This window comes from Lynx rufus, unplaced genomic scaffold (assembly GCF_022079265.1).
Source record: "Lynx rufus isolate CCGP_SWC_20201006 ecotype Redwood Valley unplaced genomic scaffold, mLynRuf1.p SCAF_16, whole genome shotgun sequence".
NCBI lineage: Eukaryota > Metazoa > Chordata > Mammalia > Carnivora > Felidae > Lynx > Lynx rufus.
Genome location: NW_025814830.1, coordinates 6,045,539 through 6,068,970, shown reverse-complemented (window position 1 = coordinate 6,068,970; position 23,432 = coordinate 6,045,539). Strand labels below are relative to the sequence as shown.

The 23,432-nt window shown below is 44.9% G+C and overlaps 1 protein-coding gene across 2 annotated transcripts in view; it reads left to right on the top strand.

The window, feature by feature from the left end:
* SAE1 (SUMO1 activating enzyme subunit 1) overlaps positions 1–23,432 on the top strand; it is a 74,143-nt gene that overhangs the window by 25,916 nt on the left and 24,795 nt on the right. For both annotated transcript variants that reach the window (XM_047077773.1, XM_047077772.1), the window contains exon 6: positions 9,108–9,213. In XM_047077773.1, the coding sequence (XP_046933729.1) occupies positions 9,108–9,213 (106 nt within the window). The remainder of the gene's footprint in view (positions 1–9,107; positions 9,214–23,432) is intronic.

Here is a 23,432-nt window from a genome sequence, read left to right as displayed (position 1 = left end):
CACCTCCAGTCCTGTCGTCTCCACGTACAGCGGTCACTAAGAGAAGTTCCTTGACCTGCCCGAGATCGATGGGACCGATTTGGAGGGGGGCACAGGGGCTGAGGGCACTGGCTTGCCCTGTGACTTAAAAGGTGAATCCTCTTGGAGTTTCTAGGATAATTTGAAGTTTTATGGGGATGATGGGATAAAATATGCAAAACTTGGGACCTTTCTGGAAAAACCTTTAGGGTGAAAGGTCTCCTTTATTGTTAGGTGCTGCCAGACACCAGTAGATGCCCGGTGGTGGTTGCTCTCCATAACAGCTCTTTAAAAATTAAAGATAAAGTAGGATTTGTTTGGGACATGCTAAGAAATACAGATTTAATTTCACCTCTGTTTCTGAAATAGTAGGGGACTAATTTGGGCCCTGTTAATACTCTTGTCATGAATCAGTTGTGAAATTCCACAGTTGAGTAGTGATTCGTTATTTTGATCCCCCTTTCTGAGCAGTTTATGGACAATTCATCTCCTCTCACCCCCGTCCTGAAGGGAACATTCCAGGGACAGACTGGTTTCAGCCTTCCTCTTTTAGGTGGCATCTGGGTTTGGCACAACGAGGGACTTGTTAGGGTCTCTCCCACTAGAGTCCAAGCCCTGTAGGGCAGGGCGGATCTGTTCGCCACCGTGTTCCTAGTGTAGCCCCGGGCACGGTCCTACCCGGGAAATGTTTGTTCAGTGTGATGTGGCTGCTCCTGTGACATAGTGTGTTGGCTTTGGAGGAGATCATTGTCATTTTATTTTATTTTATTATTACTATTATTTATTTTTTTGGGGGGGGGGAGAGAGTGTGAGCAAGGCAGGGACAGAGAGAGGGGGACAGAGTATCTGAAGTGGGCTCTGCGCTGACAGCAGCAGCAGCCCAGCGTGGGGCTCGAACCCACAAACCACAAGATCACAACCTGAGCCAAAGTCGGAAGCTCAACCAACTGAGCCACCCAGGCGCCCCAAGATCGTGATTTTAAAAAAGAATTTCCGAATCGATTTTCTTTGTGACAAACCGAATGTATTAACTTCCTAATACATTGGTTATAATGGTTTAGGTTATCTGAGCTGGGCTGAGAGAACACAGTTCTAAAGAGAACAGGGGGGCTTGGCCAGGAATATTTAGAAGTAAGTTCATGGGGTTGCCTAGACCAAGACCTTTAGGCCAGAGGTGTTCAATACTGTGCTAATTGTCAGAATCACCTGGTTTGGGGGCCCGGGGCAGGAGATGCAGGGTGCAGATTGCAGGGCTGGGTGGAGTGCTGATAGGTTTCCCACGTAGGACGGTTCTGTGTGTGTGGTGGCCGGTGCGGTGTGGGTGCTGCTGCTGCCTTGCGGGGGGGGGGGGGGGTCTGTCCCAGCATCACATCACAATCCAGTCTTTTTATTGTGACACTTGATACCCCAAAATAATACATCAATACAGATTACAGAACATGACAATAAAACACTGTCCAACTTAAAAATCAAAACATTTCCTGTCCTGTTGTGCCAGTCTGCATGTTCCTTCTCTGTCTTCTCTCCAGGGCTGGTACGTTTGTGTGGATTTTCGAAAGTACCGGAAGGGGGAGGGGCGGTTATAGCCCTGCTTGATGCGGCATCTTAACCCATGTTTGTAAATCTAACGCTGGAATGTGATGCAGGTATAAATTAAGAATGATAGAGCTAACTACCATGTAGTTACCACCTGATTTCAAGCACTCAACTTGACCAGCTTGGTCAGGGCCCCCTGACCCCCTGGCTCTCCCTCCCCAACGTAAGTAACCACTGTCCTCAATTGTGGTTCTCATTCCCACCCATTTCTTCTTGCTACATATGTATTTCCAAGCAGTATAGAATTGTTTGGTATGCTTTCTAACTTCTTACCAATCAGTTTAATATTGTATGCATGCTGCCACCTGCTTTTTAAGAGCAGCCTTATGTTTGTGAGGCCATCTGTGTTTGCACGCAGTTCTAGGACTTTGCTTTCCATTATGGTAGCCACTAGCCACGTATGGCTATTTAAATTAAAATGGACTAAAATAAAATTTAAAAATTTAGTTCAGTCTCCCTAGCCACATTTCAAATGCTCACCAAACACATGTGGCTATGGCATCTGTATCGCAAAGCACAGATACAGAACATTTTCATCATGATAGTGAGTAATCTTGGACAGCAACGCAGGACGTTTTTTCTTATTTTGTTTTGTTTTTTGTTTTTTTGCTGTAGAGTGTTTGTTGTGTGAATATATTACTATTTATTTATCCATTTTTCTATTGATGGGCATGTGGGTGTGTAATTTTTTTCTGTTACAAATGGTGCCGCAGTTGAGGGCAGGGGAAGGAGGGGAGAGAGAGAGAGAGAGAGAGAGAGAGAGAGAGAGAGAGAGAGGGAGGAGATAATCTCCTTGGGTAAATATGTGATTTTTCTGGGGCGTATACTTAGGAGGGAAATTAGGGTATGTGCAGCTTCAACTTTACCAGACCTGCTAAATTACTTGCAAGTAGTTTTATCAATTCACATTCCAGAATCAGCAGTATGTAATGGTAACATTTGGTAACTTCAGGCTCTTTTGCCACTCTGCTGAGTGTGACAGCTTTGTCTTGGATGGCGGTTGTCATTTGTTAGAATGTTTTTGAAAACTATAGACTCCCACGAGTAGGTGTGGAAATCCAGCCTAGAAATCTGTAGTTTTCAAAGTCATTTCATAGATTTACATTTAGCTTTACAGCCAGAGCTGTATCCCTTATTATAGATGTTCAGGCTGCTTCTTAAAGTAAGATACGTTTACAGTCCCAAAATTGGAAGATACAGAACAAGTTGAGAAAACATGAACCTTGCTCCCCAATAATTACACATTCCTTTCAGTATTCCTTCTACTCCAGTATGTGATACAATTGGATTTCTAATTAACACACATAAACACATATGAGAAATACATAGTGATCTTATATACACATGACTTACATGTGTATCGTCTTTGCTTTTTTTGTTTTTTTGCTCAACGTATTTTCTGTAAGCACAGGAGTGGATAGTCTGCTTTGGAGAGTGTGGTTTTAAGAGGCTGTATTGGTTTGCTGATTTCATCTTGCCTCGGAGTGTTAAACCTGCTCCTGTTGCGTTGATGTATTTGTACTTGCCCGCTGTTTGGAGGGGCTCAGCACAGCCCTACAATTTGACGTCTGTCCAACCGTGTGGGAGAGTTCATCTTTTATATTTACTGTTGGGCTTTTTGGCAAATGAAAAGCAGGTTGGATCCTATCAGCTCGCAGATTTTTATTGACAGTCTGTTCTATGCAGGGCTGTGCCTTTCACTGGTCCCTGCCTCAGGAAGCTGATACCCATCTGAGGAGAGGAATAAGAGGGCTTCGCCTTAACTAGACTATCAAATTGAGATCTTTAAGACTCAGAATTGTCCGGAAAAGAAATGGATAGTGGAGGGAAGTGAGTCAGGCATTCTACCCAGAGAGATCCATGAGCTGAGGGCATGGAGAAGTCGGAGGGGTGAGTGAGATGTGAAAGTTACCTGTTACAGTGTGTTCATTCAAGTAGTTTTGCCGCTACCTGGCAGGCACTGCTGGGTGCTTCATCTGAAAGACTGTTCTTTCTCTGTAGGTGCCATTAAGCATGTTTTTCACATTGTAAATCCAGTGTCAGGTGCGTAAGATGGGTACCACCGTTTGCATTTGTTGTAGTATAGATTAGGTGACATGGTTACGTTTGGTTTCGTTTGGTTTTCTAAAGTAATCTCCATACCCAACATGGGGCTCGAACTCATGACCTCTAGATCAGGAGTTGTATGCTCTACTAGCTGAGCCAGCCATGCACTCCTGTTTTTTTTTATTTTTAATTGTTACAAATGACAGTGGTAGACTGTGTGTGTGTGTGTGTGTGTGTGTTTTAAGATTTTATTTTTAAGTAATCTCTACCTGCAACGTGGGGCTTGTACTTACAACCCTGAGATCAAGAGTTGCACACTCTGCCGACTGAGCCAGCCAGGCGCCCCAGTGGTAGTAGACTTTGAACAGTTTGAACCAAAAAATGGGACATTATGTTAGAGGCAGCCTGGAGTAGCACAAGAGGCATTAGAACTACTGTGACCTGAGAAGGGGAAAGACCAGGCCAGATGGGGAGACTTGGAGGATGTAGGAATTTAGCTTTTCTATAAAGAGTCCTGCCTGCCCTTCACATGCCTCTGTTATTAACTTTCAGATTCTTGATTCCCAGAATAAAGAATCTGGTTGGTGTGACTTGGGCCGTGTACCTACCTTTGGCCCTGTCACTTGTGGCTGGAGGGCTGGTACACATATCAGATGAGGCTAGTAGGGCCCGCCTCCCCAAATACCAGGACACCCCCCTAAAAGTTGTCTGCCACAGACAGGCCTGAGAGGTAAATTCATTTGTCTGAGTTCACAAGTTACTAGCAACATTGTGAGTAGTTCTGCCCTTAGACTTGGGGAGGAAAGAGGGCCTCTGTCCCTGGCCCTAGTACTCTAGAAGGTCCCACCCTGGCCTCCTACCAGCCGTTCCCCTAGCAGAGTGAGAATTCCATGGGATTAAGGAGATAATGTCCATCTGGAGTCCATCCCCCCACCCCTCTGTCCTGGACTCCCTTGTGGATACTTGGGACCCCTGGAATCTCCTGCCAAACAGTCCCAGGCTTACTTCCCAGGCTTTGGTGAGCTTCTTCCCTGATCTGCCTTTGGAGTGCAAACTTTGCAACAATGTCCACATATCTAGGCCTGAAGGGCAGGTGTTTTAGTCAAGAAGAGTGGCCTGGGTGGCCACACCCAAGTTGCACAGCCTCTTGCCTTGTGGGACAGAGCCAGAGGTGGGAAGAAAGGGGGTGGAGGGGGTGAGGACCAGCTTTCTAGTGCATCTCATTCTGACATAGAACGTCCAGGAGTGTGAGGATTCCGCATTTGAACCCTGTCTTCCAGGTGGTAATGAAGAACGTATATCTGTCAAGGCAGGAGAATACAGTATACTTTATTTTTTTAATTGTTAGTGTGACGTATACCTAAATATGTAGTTGTGATACGGGTTTCCATTTGTACTTTTTTTTTTTTTACATTTATTTATTTTTTTTATAGAAATTAAAGCTCAGAGACTTTATTTTTATTTAAAAAAATTTTTTTTTTAACGTTTATTTATTTTTGAGACAGAGACAGAGCATGAACGGGGGGGGAGGGTCAGAGAGAGAGGGAGACACAGAATCTGAAACAGGCTCCAGGCTCTGAGTAGTCAGCACAGAGCCCGACGCGGGGCTCGAACTCACGGACTGCGAGATCATGACCTGAGCCGAAGTCGGACGCTTAGCCGACTGAGCCACCCAGGCGCCCCTTTACATTTATTTTTGAGAAACAGAGTGAGACAAAGCGTGAGCGGGGGAGGGGCAGAGAAAGAAGGAGACACAGAATCTGAAGCAGGCTCCAGGCCCTGAGCAAGCAGTCAGCACAGAGCCTGATGCGGGGCTCGAACCCACGAACTGTGAGATCATGACCTGAGCCGAAGTCGGATGCTCAACCGACTGAGCCACCCAGGTGCCCCCTCCGTTTGTACTTTTACAAAACCTGGGCCCTGAAAGTTTTAAAGGTAGGCCTGCCTGGGACTAAGACTCAGTTTTTTTTTTCCTTGTTTGTCATAGTGTGACCTAACAAATTAGTGAATTCTTAGCCAAGTAAACTACAAAAATTCCGAATTAAAATCTAGGTAGTTTATGAAAGCTAGTGAGAGTTTATGTCATCATTGTGATGGTGTTCCCAGACTGCGGCTGGCTTTATCGTTTTGTAAGACTTAGGAAGGATCTGGCAGTCTGTATCAGGCAATAAATGTCAGTCAGCTGATTATTTGACTTGACTTTTGAGGTCAAACAGACCCACTGACCAAAAGGTTTGAGGTCAGGACAAATATTTGTATACTAACTTTTACGGTGGGTTTAAACCCCAAAGGAGTATTTATGGGGGAAGCAGAAAGCCACCTTAAAAACGGACTGTTTCAGGGGTGCCTGGGTGGCTCAGTCAGTGAGCCTTTGACTTCGTCTCTGACTTTGGATCAGGTCATGATCTCGCGATTCATGAGTTAGAGCCCTTCATCAGGCTCTCTGCTGTCAGCACAGATGCCTTGGATCCTCCCCCCGCCCCCCCCACCTTGTACATGCTCTCTCTAGCTCTCTCTCTCAAAAATAAACATTAAAAAAACATTTTTAAAAACCTGACTGTTTCATCTTCACTAGCTATTTGAACTTTCATCTGTCAATTCCATTTTGATCCTTAGCAGACCGTGCAACTGCCTGGGAGCAGTTAGATCTTGGTTCACTTAGCCTTCTAAATTATGCTGTGTCTCTTTTCTGTTTTAAATATCTGGGGTGTGGTGTGTATATGTAGTGAGAAAAGGAAGGAGAAAAAGAGACCTATATCTCTGGAAGTTTGAAATTACTTGTATATGCACATACCATCTCAAACTTTATAATAGTAGTTAGTACTGAGAACCATTTTTTTCTGAACGATTTGAGAATAAGGAAGGGGTCCATCCATCACTCTGAAATACTTCAGTTTGCATTTTCTCAAACAAGGCATTCTCCATAGAGAAATCAAACCAAACTTCAAAATCAGAAAATTCAAATGAATACATCACTACCATCTACCGCAGACCCATTTCAGCTGTTAACAGTTGTTCCAATAATGTCCTTAATGACAGAAGGATCCAGTTCAGGATCATGCATTTATCTGGATTTTCATGATGCTTTTGAAGATCACAAGGCAGTTATTTTGTAAAAATTTAAAATGTGCTTTAGTTTGGCTTTGTCTGATGTTCTCTCATGATTAGATTCTAGCTGCACACCTTGGGCAGACACACCAGAGTGTGGGTGCCTCTCATCCCATCCTGTGGTCTGGTGCTGGCTTCCACATGCTCCTTTACTGGCAGTGTTAACTTTGATTTCAGAGTAGGATTATTCAAGGTAGATTTCTCCTTTGAAAACAATTCCTCTCTGCCCTGTGCAATAATATGTAATTTTCAGAGAGGTATTTTGAAAATACGTGAGTACCGTATTCTTCATCAAACTTTGTTAATTGCTTTTATTTTATTTTTGTTTCATGCTAGTCAATTTAGGGGTTCCATTTTTATTCCTCAGATTTTATGTATTTCTCATATGCTTCTTCACTCGCTAATTCATGCAGTTCTGAAGGATTCTTGAATGTTATCTTGATCAGCCAACCATCCTCATAAGAAGGTTTGTTGACAAGTCCTGGGTTTTCTGCAAGAGCTTCATTAATTTCAGTTACTTATGATAGAGGGGAGTAGACATCACTAGCAGCTTTCACATTTTCCAAAGCACCAAACTCATCTTATGTGTTCGATTTTGTCCCAGCTTCAGTTAGACTACAGTTCTGTGCAAAATTGCTGATTCCCACTGTTCAAATACCGTTTTCTCTTGTTTTCAAATACCATTCGTGTTTGTCTGAGCTTACGCAGGGAGAGTGGAGCAGAGCCCATGCCCACCCTCAGCCCCCAGGGTCACGGCAGGCAGGGTGTGGAGGGCACCGAGGGTGCGAAAGCGGAAGGCCATGTGCTCCGTGCCGCTCATAGTGCCATGTTCGCAGGGGTGTGGGGGTCACAGTAATAGTTAATTTTAGATTTATGACTAATGAATTCTAGTTTATTTAAGTTTATTTATGTTGGCTCCTGTTTCCTCTCGATACCTCCCCGTCATTCTTTGTGCGCTTCCTTATTCTAGGCACAGTAGTACATGGGCTCTGCCCCAGCTTCAAAATCAGCCATGTTTCCAAAGAGAACTATTTCTCTGGTGGGGGTTAGAAACCATCTGGCTATTACATGTTCTCACTGCTGTCAGGGCATCGTCGCTTTGATACCTTGTCCATGGACATAGCTCTGTCAAACCTTGGTTTGTGAACATGATTAATTCCAGAAACATAGTTGTAATCCAAAGCACTTGTATATCAAAGCAAATTCAAAGAACCATTGGCTCAGCTGTGATCATGTGACTTTCAATGGCACAGACTACTCGTGTTGCAAGACATCACTCGTTTATCAAGTTAAAATTTATTAGAAATGTTTGCTTGTCTTGTGGAACATTCGCAGAACAGCTTATTTGCAATCCAAAGTTTTACTGTATTTGTGTGTGTACACAGACACGCTTGCATCTACATTTACTTTCTTGTCTATATATATATTGAAAATGAGTTCACACCAGTAGCCCACCACAGGCTTTACTCTCGTTTTTTCCCTTTCCACAATTAGGACTGTCTTCTCTGACAGTGAGAACCCTGGGTTTCTCATATATTCACTTGTTGCATAAGTCCTTGGGGGGAGTCAGTCTCCCAGTGCCGCCCCTCCTACGTTGCTCTGCTCTATCCCTATCAGGCCACTCAGCCCCTCCACTCACACTCTGTTCCCTACCCTTTCTTAGTCCCAGCCCTTGGCTTTTGGACTGAATGATTTAGGAAAGTAAAAGGAAAACCACTTTCTTACTCATATTTAATTGTTTATATGTATTTTAAAATATAACTCTGTGATGGCAGTTTTCAAGATCATTTCATTTAGCATAATAGGTTTCAGCCATGCTTCCTTCTACCACAGGGCTTTTGCAAATGCCTTTCCATTCCCACAGCCTGGCGCTTTCGTTCCATAACCCTTATTTGTTTTTCTGCTTTGTATTTTGCTTGTATTTATTGGTATCGTTATCATCGAATCATTTTTCTACTGAGACCTATTTAATTTTTCTTTTGACTGTTAGAATGTTTTCTTGAATATTTTTAGGCACACACACTTGCTTACTCATGCAGGTATGTCTGAGGTGTGAACACAGAATTCAGGAGAGCCAGAGTGGAACTGGGTCTTTTAGCTTTGCTCTGACCTCTTTCAGTGCAGGGAGTATGTGTCACTCATTGCTGTGTCCCCAGTGCCCAGAGGAGCCACACAGTAAGTGCTTGATAAATGTTTATTGGATTTGAGTGGTCCTCAGCTTCCTTTAACAAACAGTAAACCTTGAATAATCACATTTCTCCTAGAAGGTGAAGAGCTACTGCCTTGTAATTTAAAGCCGACATTTTTTCTTCCTAACCAGTTCTGCCTTTTTTCAACAGAAAGTGGTCTTCTGCTCCGTGAAGGAAGCGCTGGAGGTGGACTGGAGCAGTGAGAAAGCGAAGGCCGCTCTGAAGCGTACAGCTTCGGATTACTTTCTCCTTCAAGGTGAGGGCTTAGAGCAGAGCTTGCGGATGAGCGCCATGTGCTCGGATTGCTGCGGGTTTGGCTGTACAGTCCAAGGGATTTCTTGGTGTTTGCCCCAAGTCGAGCTCCTCACAAGCTGGTTCTCCGTGGCCCCCCCCCCCGCCGGAGAACATCCAGGTGGATGGAGATGAGGCCCCTCACTGAGCTCTGCGTAACCCTGACCCATTCTCAGGGAGACTGAGGTCGACCTGTCGTTTGTATTTGTAAAGTTTGCAGAAATGTAATTTTGGGCGCATTTGGACGGTCTTCAGCCTTCCTTTCTCCAGGGCTGGGTAAGGAGCCACATCCCCACCGCCTTCCTTCTAGTTGTCTGCGCAGACTCCGGGAACACCTCCTACCCCATATCAGGACAGATGTGGCTGTTTGTGATAGCTACACAAAACCAGGCGCTGTGTATATAGATTGAAATGGAAATACGTAAAACTGTATAAAACTTCTTAATAAACTGAAGGTTGGAGGAGGCTAAGGTTTATGTCTTCATTAGCTAGGAAGAAAGCTTATCCCATATTATCAGTGATGTTCGCCAGATCGGGGTTGGGAAGAACTAGTTCAGAGCACTTAGTATCCGTTTGTGTAGAAATCATCCAGTGGGTTAGGTGGGAATGAGTCTTACGCACGTGAGTCTGCTAGGACTCAGAAGACACCTCCTTCCCTGGACTGGGACAGAGCAGCAAGCGAGGGAGTGCCCTCTCCATTCCAGGGTTCAGCATGAGCTTGGGGCCTGTGCCATCGGGAGAAGCTGATCACTCAGTGCCTGGCACTTCGAGAGCCCTCAGCAAACAGTGGCCATTGGTTTGCAGAGCCTTGGGGTATCGCCTGAGCGGTTCTGGCTGCGGCTTATAAAAGCGGTCGTCTGGTATTTGAGCTTACCAAAATCGGGTGATACTCAGCTGAGGGCAGTTTTGCCCGCCAGGGGGCATTAGCAGTGTCCAGGCGATTTTGGTCGCTCGGGCTGGGGGCAGGTGGGGTGGGGAGAGGGCAGGCATGTTGCTAAATATCCATGGTGCAGGACAGCCCCCGATGAACAAGGTTATCCAGCCGCTAGTGTCGGTAGCGCCATGGTGAGAACGTGATCTAGCCCTTTGCAGCTTCTAGAGTATTTTCTCCTCCCATCTCCTCATCACAGCACCCTTGTGAGGTAGACAGGGCGGGAGTTCTCCCCAGCTTGGTCTCTTGAGGTGAGGAAACAGAGACCTAGAAAGGCTCAGTGTTTTATCTAAGAGGATGCCGATGGGCGGTGACAAGGGAGCTAGGACCCTGACACCTAATACCGTGTGAGACCCGTGAGAGCAGCAGCCCGGCTCCATTCGGAGTGCTTCTAGATAGGAACTTAATGGGACCCTCGCCACACTCGTGTGAAGCAGCTGCCGGTCCCCGCGTACAGCTGTTGTAAAAGGCACGGACCAATGAAGGCCCAGACCTGTAGTCATCCCTGCCCTTGGGAGGCCGTCACTGAGGCGGGAAGGCAGAACTAGGAACCTGGAAACAGCGTGGGGGGGAAAGTCTGTATTTAATCCGGGCGCTGCTGGCCTTCACCGTCAGAAGTTATAAGGGGCGGGGGGAATAGAGCGTCGAGAGGAAGAAGCTGTCGTTTTAGTGCTGTGACCTCTACGGCAGGCAGTGGTGCACGGTTGTTCAGAACAGATCTGGTTTCTCAGTCCTGGTTTTGTCATTGTTTTTGGTGGCTGATAGCCACAGAGTTAAATTCCCTGAAGCTCACTCAAGTTCACCTCTGACCTTGGGGGTGTTAATAGCACTTGCCTCATGGGATTTTTGTGAGGCTTGTATACGGGCAAAAGGCTCCACGCAAAGTGAGGAAGTCCTAGAGACCTGCGTTGTCTGTGAAGTTGGGGGCTTTGGTTTTGTTTTGGGGTTTTTGTTTTTGGCATGAGTACTTTGCAACTGCAGAGAAGTTTTGGGATTGACTCAGTTTCCCTTAATTCCATACTTGAGTCGCTATTCCCACTGGATTTTAATTTTCTGCCTATGACACTTTGTTGGGTAATACATCCCCTGTGTTTGTTTACTTCTCTCTTCTAAGTGGTACTAGTTACGTTTTCGGTTTCAAGGTTCAGGGCTTTGGATTTGAACGATGTCCATTAATTAACAGTCATAGAAACTTTTTTACTGTAGTAAGAAACATACCATACAGTGTACTATCTTAATCTTTTTCCCATGTACGGTTCTGTAACGGTCATAGAATTCTAGAAGGAGGCGGGCCCACATCGCCTCTAGGCCAGGAATGACAGGTGTGGGCTTGCCACTCCTCTCTCTCCCCGCCTCACCTGTGGCAGACGTGGCTGTGAAGGACCCTCATCGTTGGCCAGCGAGTCCAGATTGTCAGACCAGTTTCCCTAAGCCTCAGAACCCTTGCAGTGAGTGACACGAGAGGGGAAGGGAGTCTCCGTCACTGTAGAACAAATTAGTGCTGTAGTGTGGGTTTCACACCCACGTCTCCTGACTCTTCGGGGGCTGGTGCCTTCACCCCACACCCCGTGCCCTTCCTGGCTGTTTTTGGAGATCCGTCACAACCTTGCCTGGGCTTTTTTCTCTGCAGCAGATGACAGGTTCTGACCTTTCGTGTGTGGTGTCCTACACGCATCCCTGCTGATGTGTTCACTTGGTCTCCGGGCTCTGCTGTATCTTTGCAGAAGGGCTGCAACTGGAGCTACAGGGAGTGCTCCAGGTGCAGTGAGCTCGAGGGCCAATTTGGCTTCTGGGAGCTTCTCCGAGAATGCGTACTTGATGAACACCCTCCGCTGCCTACTGGACTAAAGTCCTGGAAGTAGAGGGAAATGGCCCTTGTGACCTGGTTACGCCAGCAGCTTAGAACCCTCCGCCTGTAGGTATGAACCTGACTCTATGAGTGTATCATCTTCATCTTACAGCCAAAGAAATCTTTGGATTTTTTAAAAGTGTTTATTTTAGAGAGAGAGCGTGAGCAGGGAAGGGGCAGAGAGGGAGGGACAGGATCCGAAGCGAGCTCTGCGTTGACAGCAGAGAACCCGGTGCGGGGCTTGAACTCACAAACCATGAGACTATGACCTAAGCTGAAGTCAGACGTTTTAACTGACTGAGCCACCCAGGCGCCCCTTCTTCCAGTTTTTCTGCCCAACCATCCATGTAGCTATGAAAGTGTCCTGTAATTTGACCTCACTGGATTCACGCAGCAGAGCGCACCAGCTCCTACGTGGGAAGTTTCCTTCTGCCAAATACACTTGCCATCAACTGTCTTTGTAACCTTGGGCAAATAACTTGCCTCTCTAGGACTTTGTCCCCTCACTTATAAGATGATAAGACTAAGTTGGCGAGCCTGTCGCTAAAATCTTTTCTCAGTCTAAATAATCAGTGTATCCAATAAAATACGAACTTCTTCTGGCTTGTATTTCTGTTTATTATTTTTATACTTTCGATTAATAACTTTTTTATTTTTTATTTTGGAATAGTGTCACATTTATTTACTTTTTAAAAAATTTTCTTTGTTTAGTTTTGAGAGAGAGAGAGAGAGAGAGAGAGAGAGCGAGTGTGAGCGGGGGAGGAGCAGAGAGAGAGGGAGACACAGAATCCAAAGCAGGCTCCAGGCTCTGAGCTGTCAGCACAGAGCCCGACGTGGGGCTGGACTCAGGGACTGCGAGATCATGACCTGAGCTGAAGTCAGCCGCTTAACAGACTGAGTCAATCAGGAGCCCCTTAATTAACAACTTTATTGACCTATGATTTATACCAGAATATTTACTTATTCTAAGTGTGCTTCTTTTTTTTTTTTTTTTTTTTTTTAATTTTTTTTTTTTCAACGTTTATTTATTTTTGGGACAGAGAGAGACAGAGCATGAACGGGGGAGGGGCAGAGAGAGAGGGAGACACAGAATCGGAAACAGGCTCCAGGCTCCGAGCCATCAGCCCAGAGCCCGACGCGGGGCTCGAACTCACGGATCGCGAGATCGTGACCTGGCTGAAGTCGGACGCTTAACCGACTGCGCCACCCAGGCGCCCCATAAGTGTGCTTCTTTTAAGAGTTCTAGAAATCATTTCATTAATTCAAACAGAATATCCTCTAGGTAGTCCTGAAGTTCACTTTTAACTAGAATCATTATTTTTGCCCAGTCTGTTTTGATTGCTAACCATAGCAATAAAAGCACAGCCCGAATAGAGGCTGATGGTCTCGTGTCATGGAAAAAGCACAGACTTTGGGGACTACCAGAGCTGAGCTCAGATCACAGCTCCGCGCCTAGCTCAGCTGGCTTAACCTTTGGTACGTGAGCTTCCAATCTAGGTTACTGACTTGGGCTTAAGGGAGCTAAGGGATAAATAACCCTGCCTTTCCTCAGCTCTAAGAAAGGTAATGAGATGGTAAATGGGAGAGGTGAGTGTCAGGGGCACGACTTCTATACTATTTAATATTCTCTTTTGACTCTTCTTCAGAATATTTCCTGATCAGATATTGAGGAGGACTGAGATTTTTTTTTAATTTTAACTTGTTTTACTTTTTATTTTTTAAAATTTACATCCAAATTAGTTAGCATCTAGTGCAACACTGATTTCAGGAGTAGATTCCTTAGTGCCCCTTACCCATTTAGCCCATCTCCCCTCCCACAATCCCTCCAGTAACCCTCAGTTTGTTCTTTATATTTAAGAGTCTCTTATGTTTTGTCTCCCTCCCTGTTTTTATGTTATTTTTGCCTCCCTTCCCCTATGTTCATCTGTTTTGCATCTTAAAGTCCTCATAGGAGTGAAATCATATATTTGTCTTTCTCTTGTCTATTCGCTTAGCATGATACCCTCCAGTTCCATCCACGTAGTTGCAAATGGCAAGATTTCATTCTCTGATTGCCGAGTAACACTCCGCTATATATATGTATGCCACATCTTCTTTATCCGTTCATCCATCGATGGACGTTTGGGCTCTTTCCATACTTTGGCTATTGTTGATAGCGCTGCTATAAACATTGGGGTGCATGTGCCCCTTTGAAACTGCATACGTAGTAGTGCAATTGGTGGGTCATAGGGTAGTTCTATTTTTAGTTTTTTGACGAGTCTCCATACTGTTTTCCCAGAGTGGCTGCACCAGCTTGCATTCCCAGAGAAGATTTTTGTTTGTTTTTTTTTTTAATTTTGTTTTTAACGTTTACTTATTTTTGAGAGAGAGAGAAAGACAGAGCACGAGCATAGAGAGGGAGACACAGAATCCAAAGCAGGCTCCAGGCTCTGAGCTGTCAGCGCAGAGCCTGATGTGGGGCTTGAACTCACCATGAGATCATGACTTGAGCTGAAGTCGGACGCTTAACTGACCCAGCCACCCAGGCACCCCAGCTGTTTGTTTGTTTTAAGTCAAGGTTTGTATACCTGAAGTAGATGTGATTCTAAAATGGCCTTGCTTTTGTTTTATAAAGTCAAACAGTGTTAACATTTGACTTCAGGGTGTGGGATGGCCTTGGGGAATATCCAGGTGAACGGTCAACTTTCTAGACACTACTGTGGTTTTCATGTGGCATGTGAGAGTGGTTATTGTGCATTTCACTACTTGCTGCCTTGCCTGGCACCATGCTGAGCATCTGACATATTGTCTTCCATTATCATGACATCCTTTGAAGTGTGGTTGTTGTCCCGCTTTGTTGAAAGAGACCAAGGTTGAGCATGGCTGTGATTTGCTCAGGCATATGCTTGGTTTTATAGACAGAACCAGGATTGAGACCATGAGGTCTGTTTGACCCATGGACTCTGCTCTTCACATCTGTTATATGCACCTCTAAGTGATTTCGTTACCTTTCAGATCAGGAGCTCTGCCTTTTAGGGAAATAGGATGGCCACTACAGTACAAAAAACCCTGGTTCAAATATATATTAGGCACAGAGGTGCTCTGAATCCTGACCCAGATAGTTTTCTTCCTTCCCTAAAAAACACTTGAGTTTTATTTTTGTTGGGAATAGTATCACAGTAAGCAATTTTCAGAGAATTCCCAATGATGTAAAAAAGTAAGTTTTCTTCATTAAGCCCTCCCTGTTTCCACACCTCTTCCAATTTGTCAGGGAAACTACTAAGAATTTGTTGCCTGTCTTCTTGCAAAATGATTAACAATTATAATCACGCATGTGTGTATGTAACCAAACTTTTCGATGCTGTCGGGCAGCTTGCTTTTTTTCACCGGATGGCCTTACATGATCTGGAGAGATCTTGGAGCATATATAGAGTGACCTCACTCTTGTCTTGTTGGCTGCATGATGTGTAGTGTTCCTTTGGGTGTACCATTGTTTGTGACGTTTCATCTTAAAAGGCCATGTAGGTTGTTTTCAGTTTTTCCTAGGCCTTGGAATTTGTTCCCGAGAGCCTTTCTAGGATGGTGTCTTACACATCTCATGAAACCTTAGGAGTTCCTTACGAGGATGGAGTGCTTGCTTGGCTATGATGTACACCTGAGAAGACCTCACAGGGAACCTGACTTTGTGTCCCCATTGCCCTGTGGAGCATATAGTAGGTGTTCCATAAAGAAATATTTTTTGCCCTAGTGACTGACTCGGGCTCCTCTGGTCATTTGCTCCCCTCTAGAGGGAGAAGGGCCTGCCCGCTGATGTCCCTGGAGGGCCATCTTGCCAGCCTGCTCCTCTGGGCACCCATCAGACTCTTGATTCCCACATCGCCCTGGCCTGCCCCTCACACGGAGGAGTTTCTTACCACCCCATTCACAACAGCCTCTGATGAAGCAGCTACCCTGGGGTGTGTGTGTGTGTGTGTGTTTGCCTCGTTTGGGTGTCGAGTGTTTTTCCAGTTTACTTCATAAGACAGTGGCCAGACTGCATGCTTCCTGCTGCATTTTTCCACTATCTTGAGAGTTGGCCTCACCATCTGTGAGCAAAAGGTCTCATCTTTTTATTATTCTCCCATGGCATGTTGCAAAACATTAAGCGTGAGCTGGTTTCCTGTGGCAAAAAGTTGACTTTGATTTGTTCTTTTTGAGGTTACTGTGAGTTTATCATAACAGGAGTGCTAAAAATATCAGGTCTAGTATGGAAACAGCATTCACGTACCAGCATGAACCAATACCATGCAGGTTTAGCCCAGAGCAGGAAGAAATGGCCTTCATCACAAGATGAGAATTACTTAGCAGAGAATCCTTGGCAATCTGAACTTTCTTAGTCTCTGTTCTGATGAGTCGTGGAAAAGTACTTAGGCCTTTTTTGAGCCATAGAATTAAAGCTGAAAATAATCTTAACCAAACATTGTTTGAGCACCTGCTATGTGCCAGATCCTGTGCCTGGGAATCCTCATCGGATCCTTGCCAGTGGAAAAGAGAAACATAAACAGTTCTCCTCCTCTTGAGGAGAGCTGTACCAGAGCCGTGGAGATGGCGGTCGTGTTGTGCTATTCTGTTCTCCAGCCTGTGTGAATTACTCTGTGATAAACTGCCATGGAGCTCAGGGAACTGGGGGTCTGGCCGTCCTTGGGGAGCTGGAAAGTCTTCACAGAGGATGAGACATCTGAGCTGGCTTTTAAAAACGAGGGGGGCGGGGCACCTGGATGACTCAGGTTGGTTGAATGTCCGACTTTGGTTCAGGTCATGATCTCACTGTTCCTGAGTTCGAGCCCCGCGTCGGGCTCGGTGCTGACAGCTCAGAGCCTGGAGCCTGCTTCCGATTCTTTGTCTCCCTTTCTCTCTGCCCACCCCCACTCACACTCTGTATCTTTCTCTCTCAAAAATAAATAAGCATTAGAAAAAAAATTTTAAAGAAAAAGAAGGGGTTTGCTAGGGGCTGAAGAGAGGCAAGGATATAGCAGGTGGACGAGCAGTCTCTGCACCAGGTCGCTGGCGCCAAGACCATGGTGTAGCGAGGCTGGAGCTCGCCGGGAGCTGGCTGGAGGGAAGGTCATCAGGGCCCTGCTTTTCAGCCTTTAATTCTCTCTCTCTCTCTTTTTGTTAAGATTGGATTTTTAAGTGATCTTTACACCCAATGTGGGGCTTGAACTCACAACCCCAAGATCAAGAGCCACACGCTCTTTCAACTGAGCCAGTCAGGCGCCCCCAGGCTTCTATTCTTAATAGCAAGTCATTCCCCAACTGGTAGGATGTCAGAATCCCTTAGGGAACATTTGAAAAATACAGATACCCAGGTTCTAGCTCAGATCTAGGGGATGGAAGTAACTAGGTGAGGCTGGCATCTCTGCATGTTTGTGCAGCCCCCCAGTTTCTGAAGGCTCAGCCAGTTAGAGGGAAACTGCCACAGAAAAGGCCATCCCGTGTCCTGTGTCACAGCTTTGAGTCACTCGTTGTGTTCTTACTTTACAACATATTAAGTATTTATTTTGAATGGGGCCATTACTACACTGAGGCAGGAAAAAAGGAACTAACCCAGGTAGTTTTTGAATATATACTCTCAGACTAAAGAAAAAAGAACTATAAACAAATATTGGACTCAAGTTAGTTGGTTTGTTTTTCACAGTGGTATATGGGTTAGCAATTCTGAAACTAGTTAGTTTGTTCTAGAATGGAGCAAATTGGTAAATACATTGTGAATGATGAGAATCAGGTTTTTTTATTGCCAGAAAAGGGAGTTCCTAGAAGTATGGAAGGTGGGAGAGTCTAGGAAGAGCCCTGTGGGATCAGATGGGAATTGGAGTCACCAGGTAAACTCTGGTTTTTCTGTGTAGATACACAAATAGACATGTGTATGTATGTGTCTTCACATGATATGTATGTATTTCCTAGTTCTGTTTGTTGAGAGGGCTGAGAAGCAAAGACACTCTGGTAGCAAGCCGTGAATACGCCTCGTGCCCAGACCCTGATTGTTAATCTCCCAAGATCTAAGCTCAGAGAAATGGCTGTTTCTGGGGCTTGGGTTGGAAAATTACAGGTGAGCTGGGAACATTCTATGCCAGAAAGTAAGGAAGCGCTCAAAGAATGACAGGTCATGTCAAGGACACAGGAGTCAACTTGAAGGGGCTCCTCCTGGTGAAATCTGGGAAAGTTGGAGGATCAAGTAAACAATAGATTATAATCCTTAAATAAATTAATTTAAAAAATAAAAATAAAAGAATATGGGTCAAAGAAACATTATAACCCACAGAATAAAAAAGAGCCCATGAATCTTATTGATACTTAAGTGAATAAGTAAATAGATGGGGGAAGGGGAAAGTTCTCCCCCCACCCCCCACACCCCCACCATAGAAGAATAAAGCAAAATCTGTATATGACCATGACCATAGTAGTAAAAATTGTCTCCGTCAAGAATCCTTGATGGATGCTAAAACTAATGGGAAGGTTTGCTATGAAACAGAAACGGTATCTCTTCCCAAGGTAGTTTTTATTTTATTTTATTTTTTAATGTTTGTTTATTTATTTTGAGAGAGAGTGCACAAGTGGTGTAGGGGCAGAGAGAATCTCAAGCAGGCTCTGCGCTGTCAGCGCAAAGCCCAGTGCCGAGCTCCATCTCATAAACCCTGAGATCATGACCTGAGCTGAAATCAAGAGTCAGATGCTTAACTGACTGAGTTGCCACCCAAGTGCTGCCACCCCCCAAGTTAGTTTTAAACTAATTGCAGAGAGAGACTTTAGAGAGCCCTGGCAGATTGTATCTCAACCAAGAGATCAAAGCTGGTGCTCCAGAAATGGGACAAATAGAGCTCATGCCTCCTGAGAGGATGCACTGAGAAGGACACACCAGCCGTCTGAACTTCCTGTCCAAAGTGGGTAATGTGAGTCTGATTATGAGGAGACCTCAGACAAACTCTGATAGAAGAATATTGTACAAAGTAAATGGCTTGTACTCTTCCAAGTGTCACTAAGGACCGAAGAATTCTCATTCCAGATTAAAGGGGAAGAGAGAGACTGGTTAACTAAATGGAATGTAGGATTCTGGATTAGATCGGAAAGCGGGAGAGTTTTCTTTCCTTTTGCTCTCAAGGACATTAGTGAGACAGTTGGTAAAATTTGAAAAAGATCTGTAGATCAGATAATATCCTATCAAGGTTAATTTCCTAGTTTGCCTAATTGTTTTGTGGTGATGTAAGAGAATGTTCTTGTTTTTAGGAAATACACTCTGAAGTATTTAGGGACAAATGCCAGATCGTTCAGGAAAAAAGAAGTATGTATAGACATAAAGAAATACTGATAAACATGGAAGAATGTTAACATTTGGGGAATCTAGTGAAGTTATACAGGAATTCTGTCTAGTTTTTCTGTATGTCAAAAAAGTATTTCAAAAGCTAAAAATACTGAAAAGCAAGAACAATCTCCGAAAGAACTAATTCTCAGCACCTGGAATTATGTTAATATTTTATAGCTGATGAGTACTCGTTGCAACGGGCTTTTTGATCTGTGCTGTGTCCATAGAATGACGTGTTTAATTTAAGTAAGTACATCCTCATCATCTCTTCAAATGGTGGCGAGATCTGAATCTGTTATTTTCTGTGTACAGCTCCTCTAGAAAAGAGCCATATAGATTCCCTAGATTTTCAGGGGTGCCGAGAGACCCTTGCTGGGAGAGAAATACCGCATATCACCAGTGAGAACAGCAAAGCCTTGATGAATCAGGCAGGAGATGCTGTGCAAGGCTGAGATGGCCTCCATTTATGGGCCTTTGCTCTGCAAAAAAGAATTTCTCCTCTGTCAAGCAGGAGTGGTAGGCAGACTTCAGGGGGTGTATTTACATGTAAACAGTTCACACTCCAAGCAAGCCTTTAAGTTCTGTCTGGAGCTGGGCAGGACCTTATTAAAAAATACAAATGGTAGCCTGACGGCAACTACTAGGCGGGGCTAAAGGCATAGATCTAGATGGTGGCCTCTGCAAATCATTTCCCCCTACCGACCCTCATTGTTGGTTGTGGGTGGATTAAAGACGAGGTGTCCCAACATGCTGTCTGTGTATACACAGAGTGAATCTGTTGGAAACCAGTGCTCCAAATTGAGCTGTTAGTTTTATTCCAACCTATTTGCTGTATTCTCTCCTGCGGAGCTTTTGTCAAGTTCAAATGCTTGATTGGTGGCTCCTTTCACCTAAAGCCCCAGACAAGCACTCTGTCTGATGCCAGAGTCCAGCTCTTGAGTTTTCCCATAGGATTGTCTCTCGCCAGCAGCCTTCATCCGTGGCATAGTCCTTTTACCAGCCTCTGCCTTCAGAGTTCCTCCTCCTAATCCATTTCCAGTCACCAGACTGATCTGTCTAAAAAGTGAAATCCTTTAAACTCCCTGGATTGGCATCCTAGACCTAGGACCTGCTGGCCTCTTTTTCTTTTTTAAAGTTATTTACTTATTTTGAGAGACAGTGTGAGTGGGGGAAGGGCAGAGAGAGAGGGAGAGAGAGAATCCCAAGCAGGTTCTGCACTGTCAGCGCAGAGCCCGATGCGAGGCTTGAACTCACAAACCGAGAGATCATGACCGGAACCAAAATCAAGAGTCGGACACTCAACCGACTGAGTCACCCAGGTGCCCCGAGCCCTACATTCTTATTGAACTACTTGCTGTCACCCCGTGTTGTCATCCCTTCATTTCTACACACATTTCCATTCCTTCTGCCTGCAACATCCTGCTTCAGCCCTTCCCTCTTACTCTCATCGCTCAGCTCCAGCGTTACCTCCAAGAACCTAACTCCCCTTATCTGAGTTGCGTTTCCTTCCTTGGTAATCCCATACCGCCCTCCTGACAACATAGCTGACTTGACGTCTGTCTTGTGGGCTCCCTTGTCTCTTGACTGTCCTGCACAGGCCAGGTGCAGAGCCTTGGTAAATGGGAATTGATTGCTGAGGCCACCTGTCCCAAGTTTGAAGAATTTTGCTAATTCTTAATCTGTGGCTTCATTAATTTCTTTGGGCTCATGTAAAGCCACCTAGATGGTGCCAATTTGCCTAGTCTTTGTCCTTTCCCCCACTATGCCACCAGACCAGAATTACCTGGAAGCCCCACACTTGGCTGCAAGACTGTGCCCTAAGCGTGTAAAGGATTGAGAAGTGTTTGCACTCTCCTTGGACTCCCCATGTCCATGGAGCAAGCAGCTCCTGTGTCTGCTAGGAGCTGGCAAGGTTAAGGACCTCCCTCAGGGAGTTTAGGATCTTTTCTAAGGTGGCAAATCTTGGTTTGTGAATCTAGCCAGTCAAGTTTGGAGTTCACATTTCCTTTCTCCACCAGTAGAATCTTCTCAGTCACTTAAGCATTGAAGTCTCCAGCGTTGATCTGAAGGAAGAAGTTCAGGTCCCAGCCCTGCTAGGTATTTCCTGGCCTTGACGTCAGTTCCTTCACTTAGTGGCCTCTGTAGAAATGGAGGAAAGTTTGATAACTTTATACTCCTGACGATCATGTATCCTTGAGCCTTTGAAATAGTTCTGTTTTCTCCTTTTTTAAATTGTAAAGGTGAAACATATTAGTAGAATATTCAGATACCTCAGAGGAAACCGCCATTCATTGTGTATTCTTCTAGAGCTTTTTCTTTTCTTTCTTTTTTTTAAGTTTATTTTTCAGTAACCTCTATGCCCAATGTGGGGCACATGCTTCACCAACTGAGCTAGCTGGGTGCCTCTAGAACTTTCTAGTATCTTATACCTCATTCTTCATCTCTGTATGGATTCTGTTGCAAGGTGTCTTGATGATTTGTCAACTATTTGTCAAACTTCAGAAAACTTTTATTTCTTTGATCCCTCCTTCTTTAGTTCTCCCTGCCCCCACCACACTCCTTACTTATCTGTCTGCTTTTATGATATTTAATGATATGTAATTGTCTTGGTCTCTAGTCCTCAGCTTGATTTGGTGATCAGTTCTCTCTCTCTCTCTCTCTCTCTCTCTCTCTCTCTTTTTTTTTTTTTTTTAATTTTTGAGAAAAAGAGTGTGTGTGCGTGAGCAGGGGAGGGGCAAAGAGCGAAGGGGACAGAGGATCTGAAGCAGGCTCCACACTGACAGCAGTGAATCTGACGCGGGGCTCAAACTCATGAACCATGTGATCATGACCTGAGCCAAAGTTGAACGCTCAACTGACTGAGCCACCCAGGCACCCCAGAAGGAACTTCTTATTTTAGAACTTAACAACCTTCGCGAACCGGGTCAGAGGCAGCCATCGCTGTTTGGGCCTGGCATTCCCCAGTGGGTGTTTTGGTGTCCATCAATGACAAGAACTACTGAGGAGGAGACAGCCACAGGGAAATGAGTTCCGATAACGGGGCCAGCACTTGAGTGCTTGTTGATTTGCTGCTGTCATGACCGCAGATGTTTAAAAATAATTTGTAGGAAGGGTGAAAGAAGAAAAGCAGTGGGGTTTTTTTGTTGTTGTTTGGGTTTTTTGGTGCCACTGCCTTATCAGTGGTAGAGAACACAGACCACAGTCATTCAGAAAGGAAGGCAGTGCCATGTGAGAGAAGAGAGGTGAGGGGAAGGGCAGAGGTGACCCGTAAGTGTGGTCTGGCACCTTCCAGCCGGCAGCAGATAGTCTGGCGAGAAAACCCACCCTGGTGAGGCACCTGCTCCACTCTTCAGTCTGACAAATGGGTAGAACCCTAAGTCTGCCTCATTGGGTCACAAGGATTAAATGAAGGCCCGGCATATATTGTGCATTTGTAATTGTTGATTAAGTAAGTGTTTCACCTGTGTCAAAATCGCGTTAAATCTTCATAATGCCCTCGTGAGAGCATGTCTTACTATGATCATCCACTTTCATATGAGGGTATTGAGTCTTGGATAGGCTAAGTCATTTGTCCAGGGTCACCAAACCTAGTAAGTGTTCAAGCATTGCCCCCCACAGTCAGATTTTAATTACAAGGGACCCTTGAACAACACAAATTTAAAATGTGTGGGTACACTTACACGTGAAATTTTTCTCGATGAATACAGGACGGTGGCGTAAAATGGGTTTTCTCTTCTCTGTGATTTTCTTAATATTTTATTTTGTCTTGCTTACTTTATAGTAAGAACACAGTATCTAATACACATACCATGAAATACTATTGTTTATATTGTTTGTAAGGCTTCTAGTCAACAGTAGGCTATTCGTAGTGAAGTTTTCGGAGAGCCAAATGCCCCTAAACCCCTGTGTTGTTCAAGGGTCGACTATATTAGCATTACTAATAATGGCATTATGTCTGTTTTAAAAATCTGAACTTCTCAAAAGCCCTGTGACATTTCCTTATTCCACTTGGCAGATGGGAACCTGAGGCCCCTAAGAGCAGACTGTAATAATGGGCAGCATTGTCGGCGAGACCTGCCTGGTTGT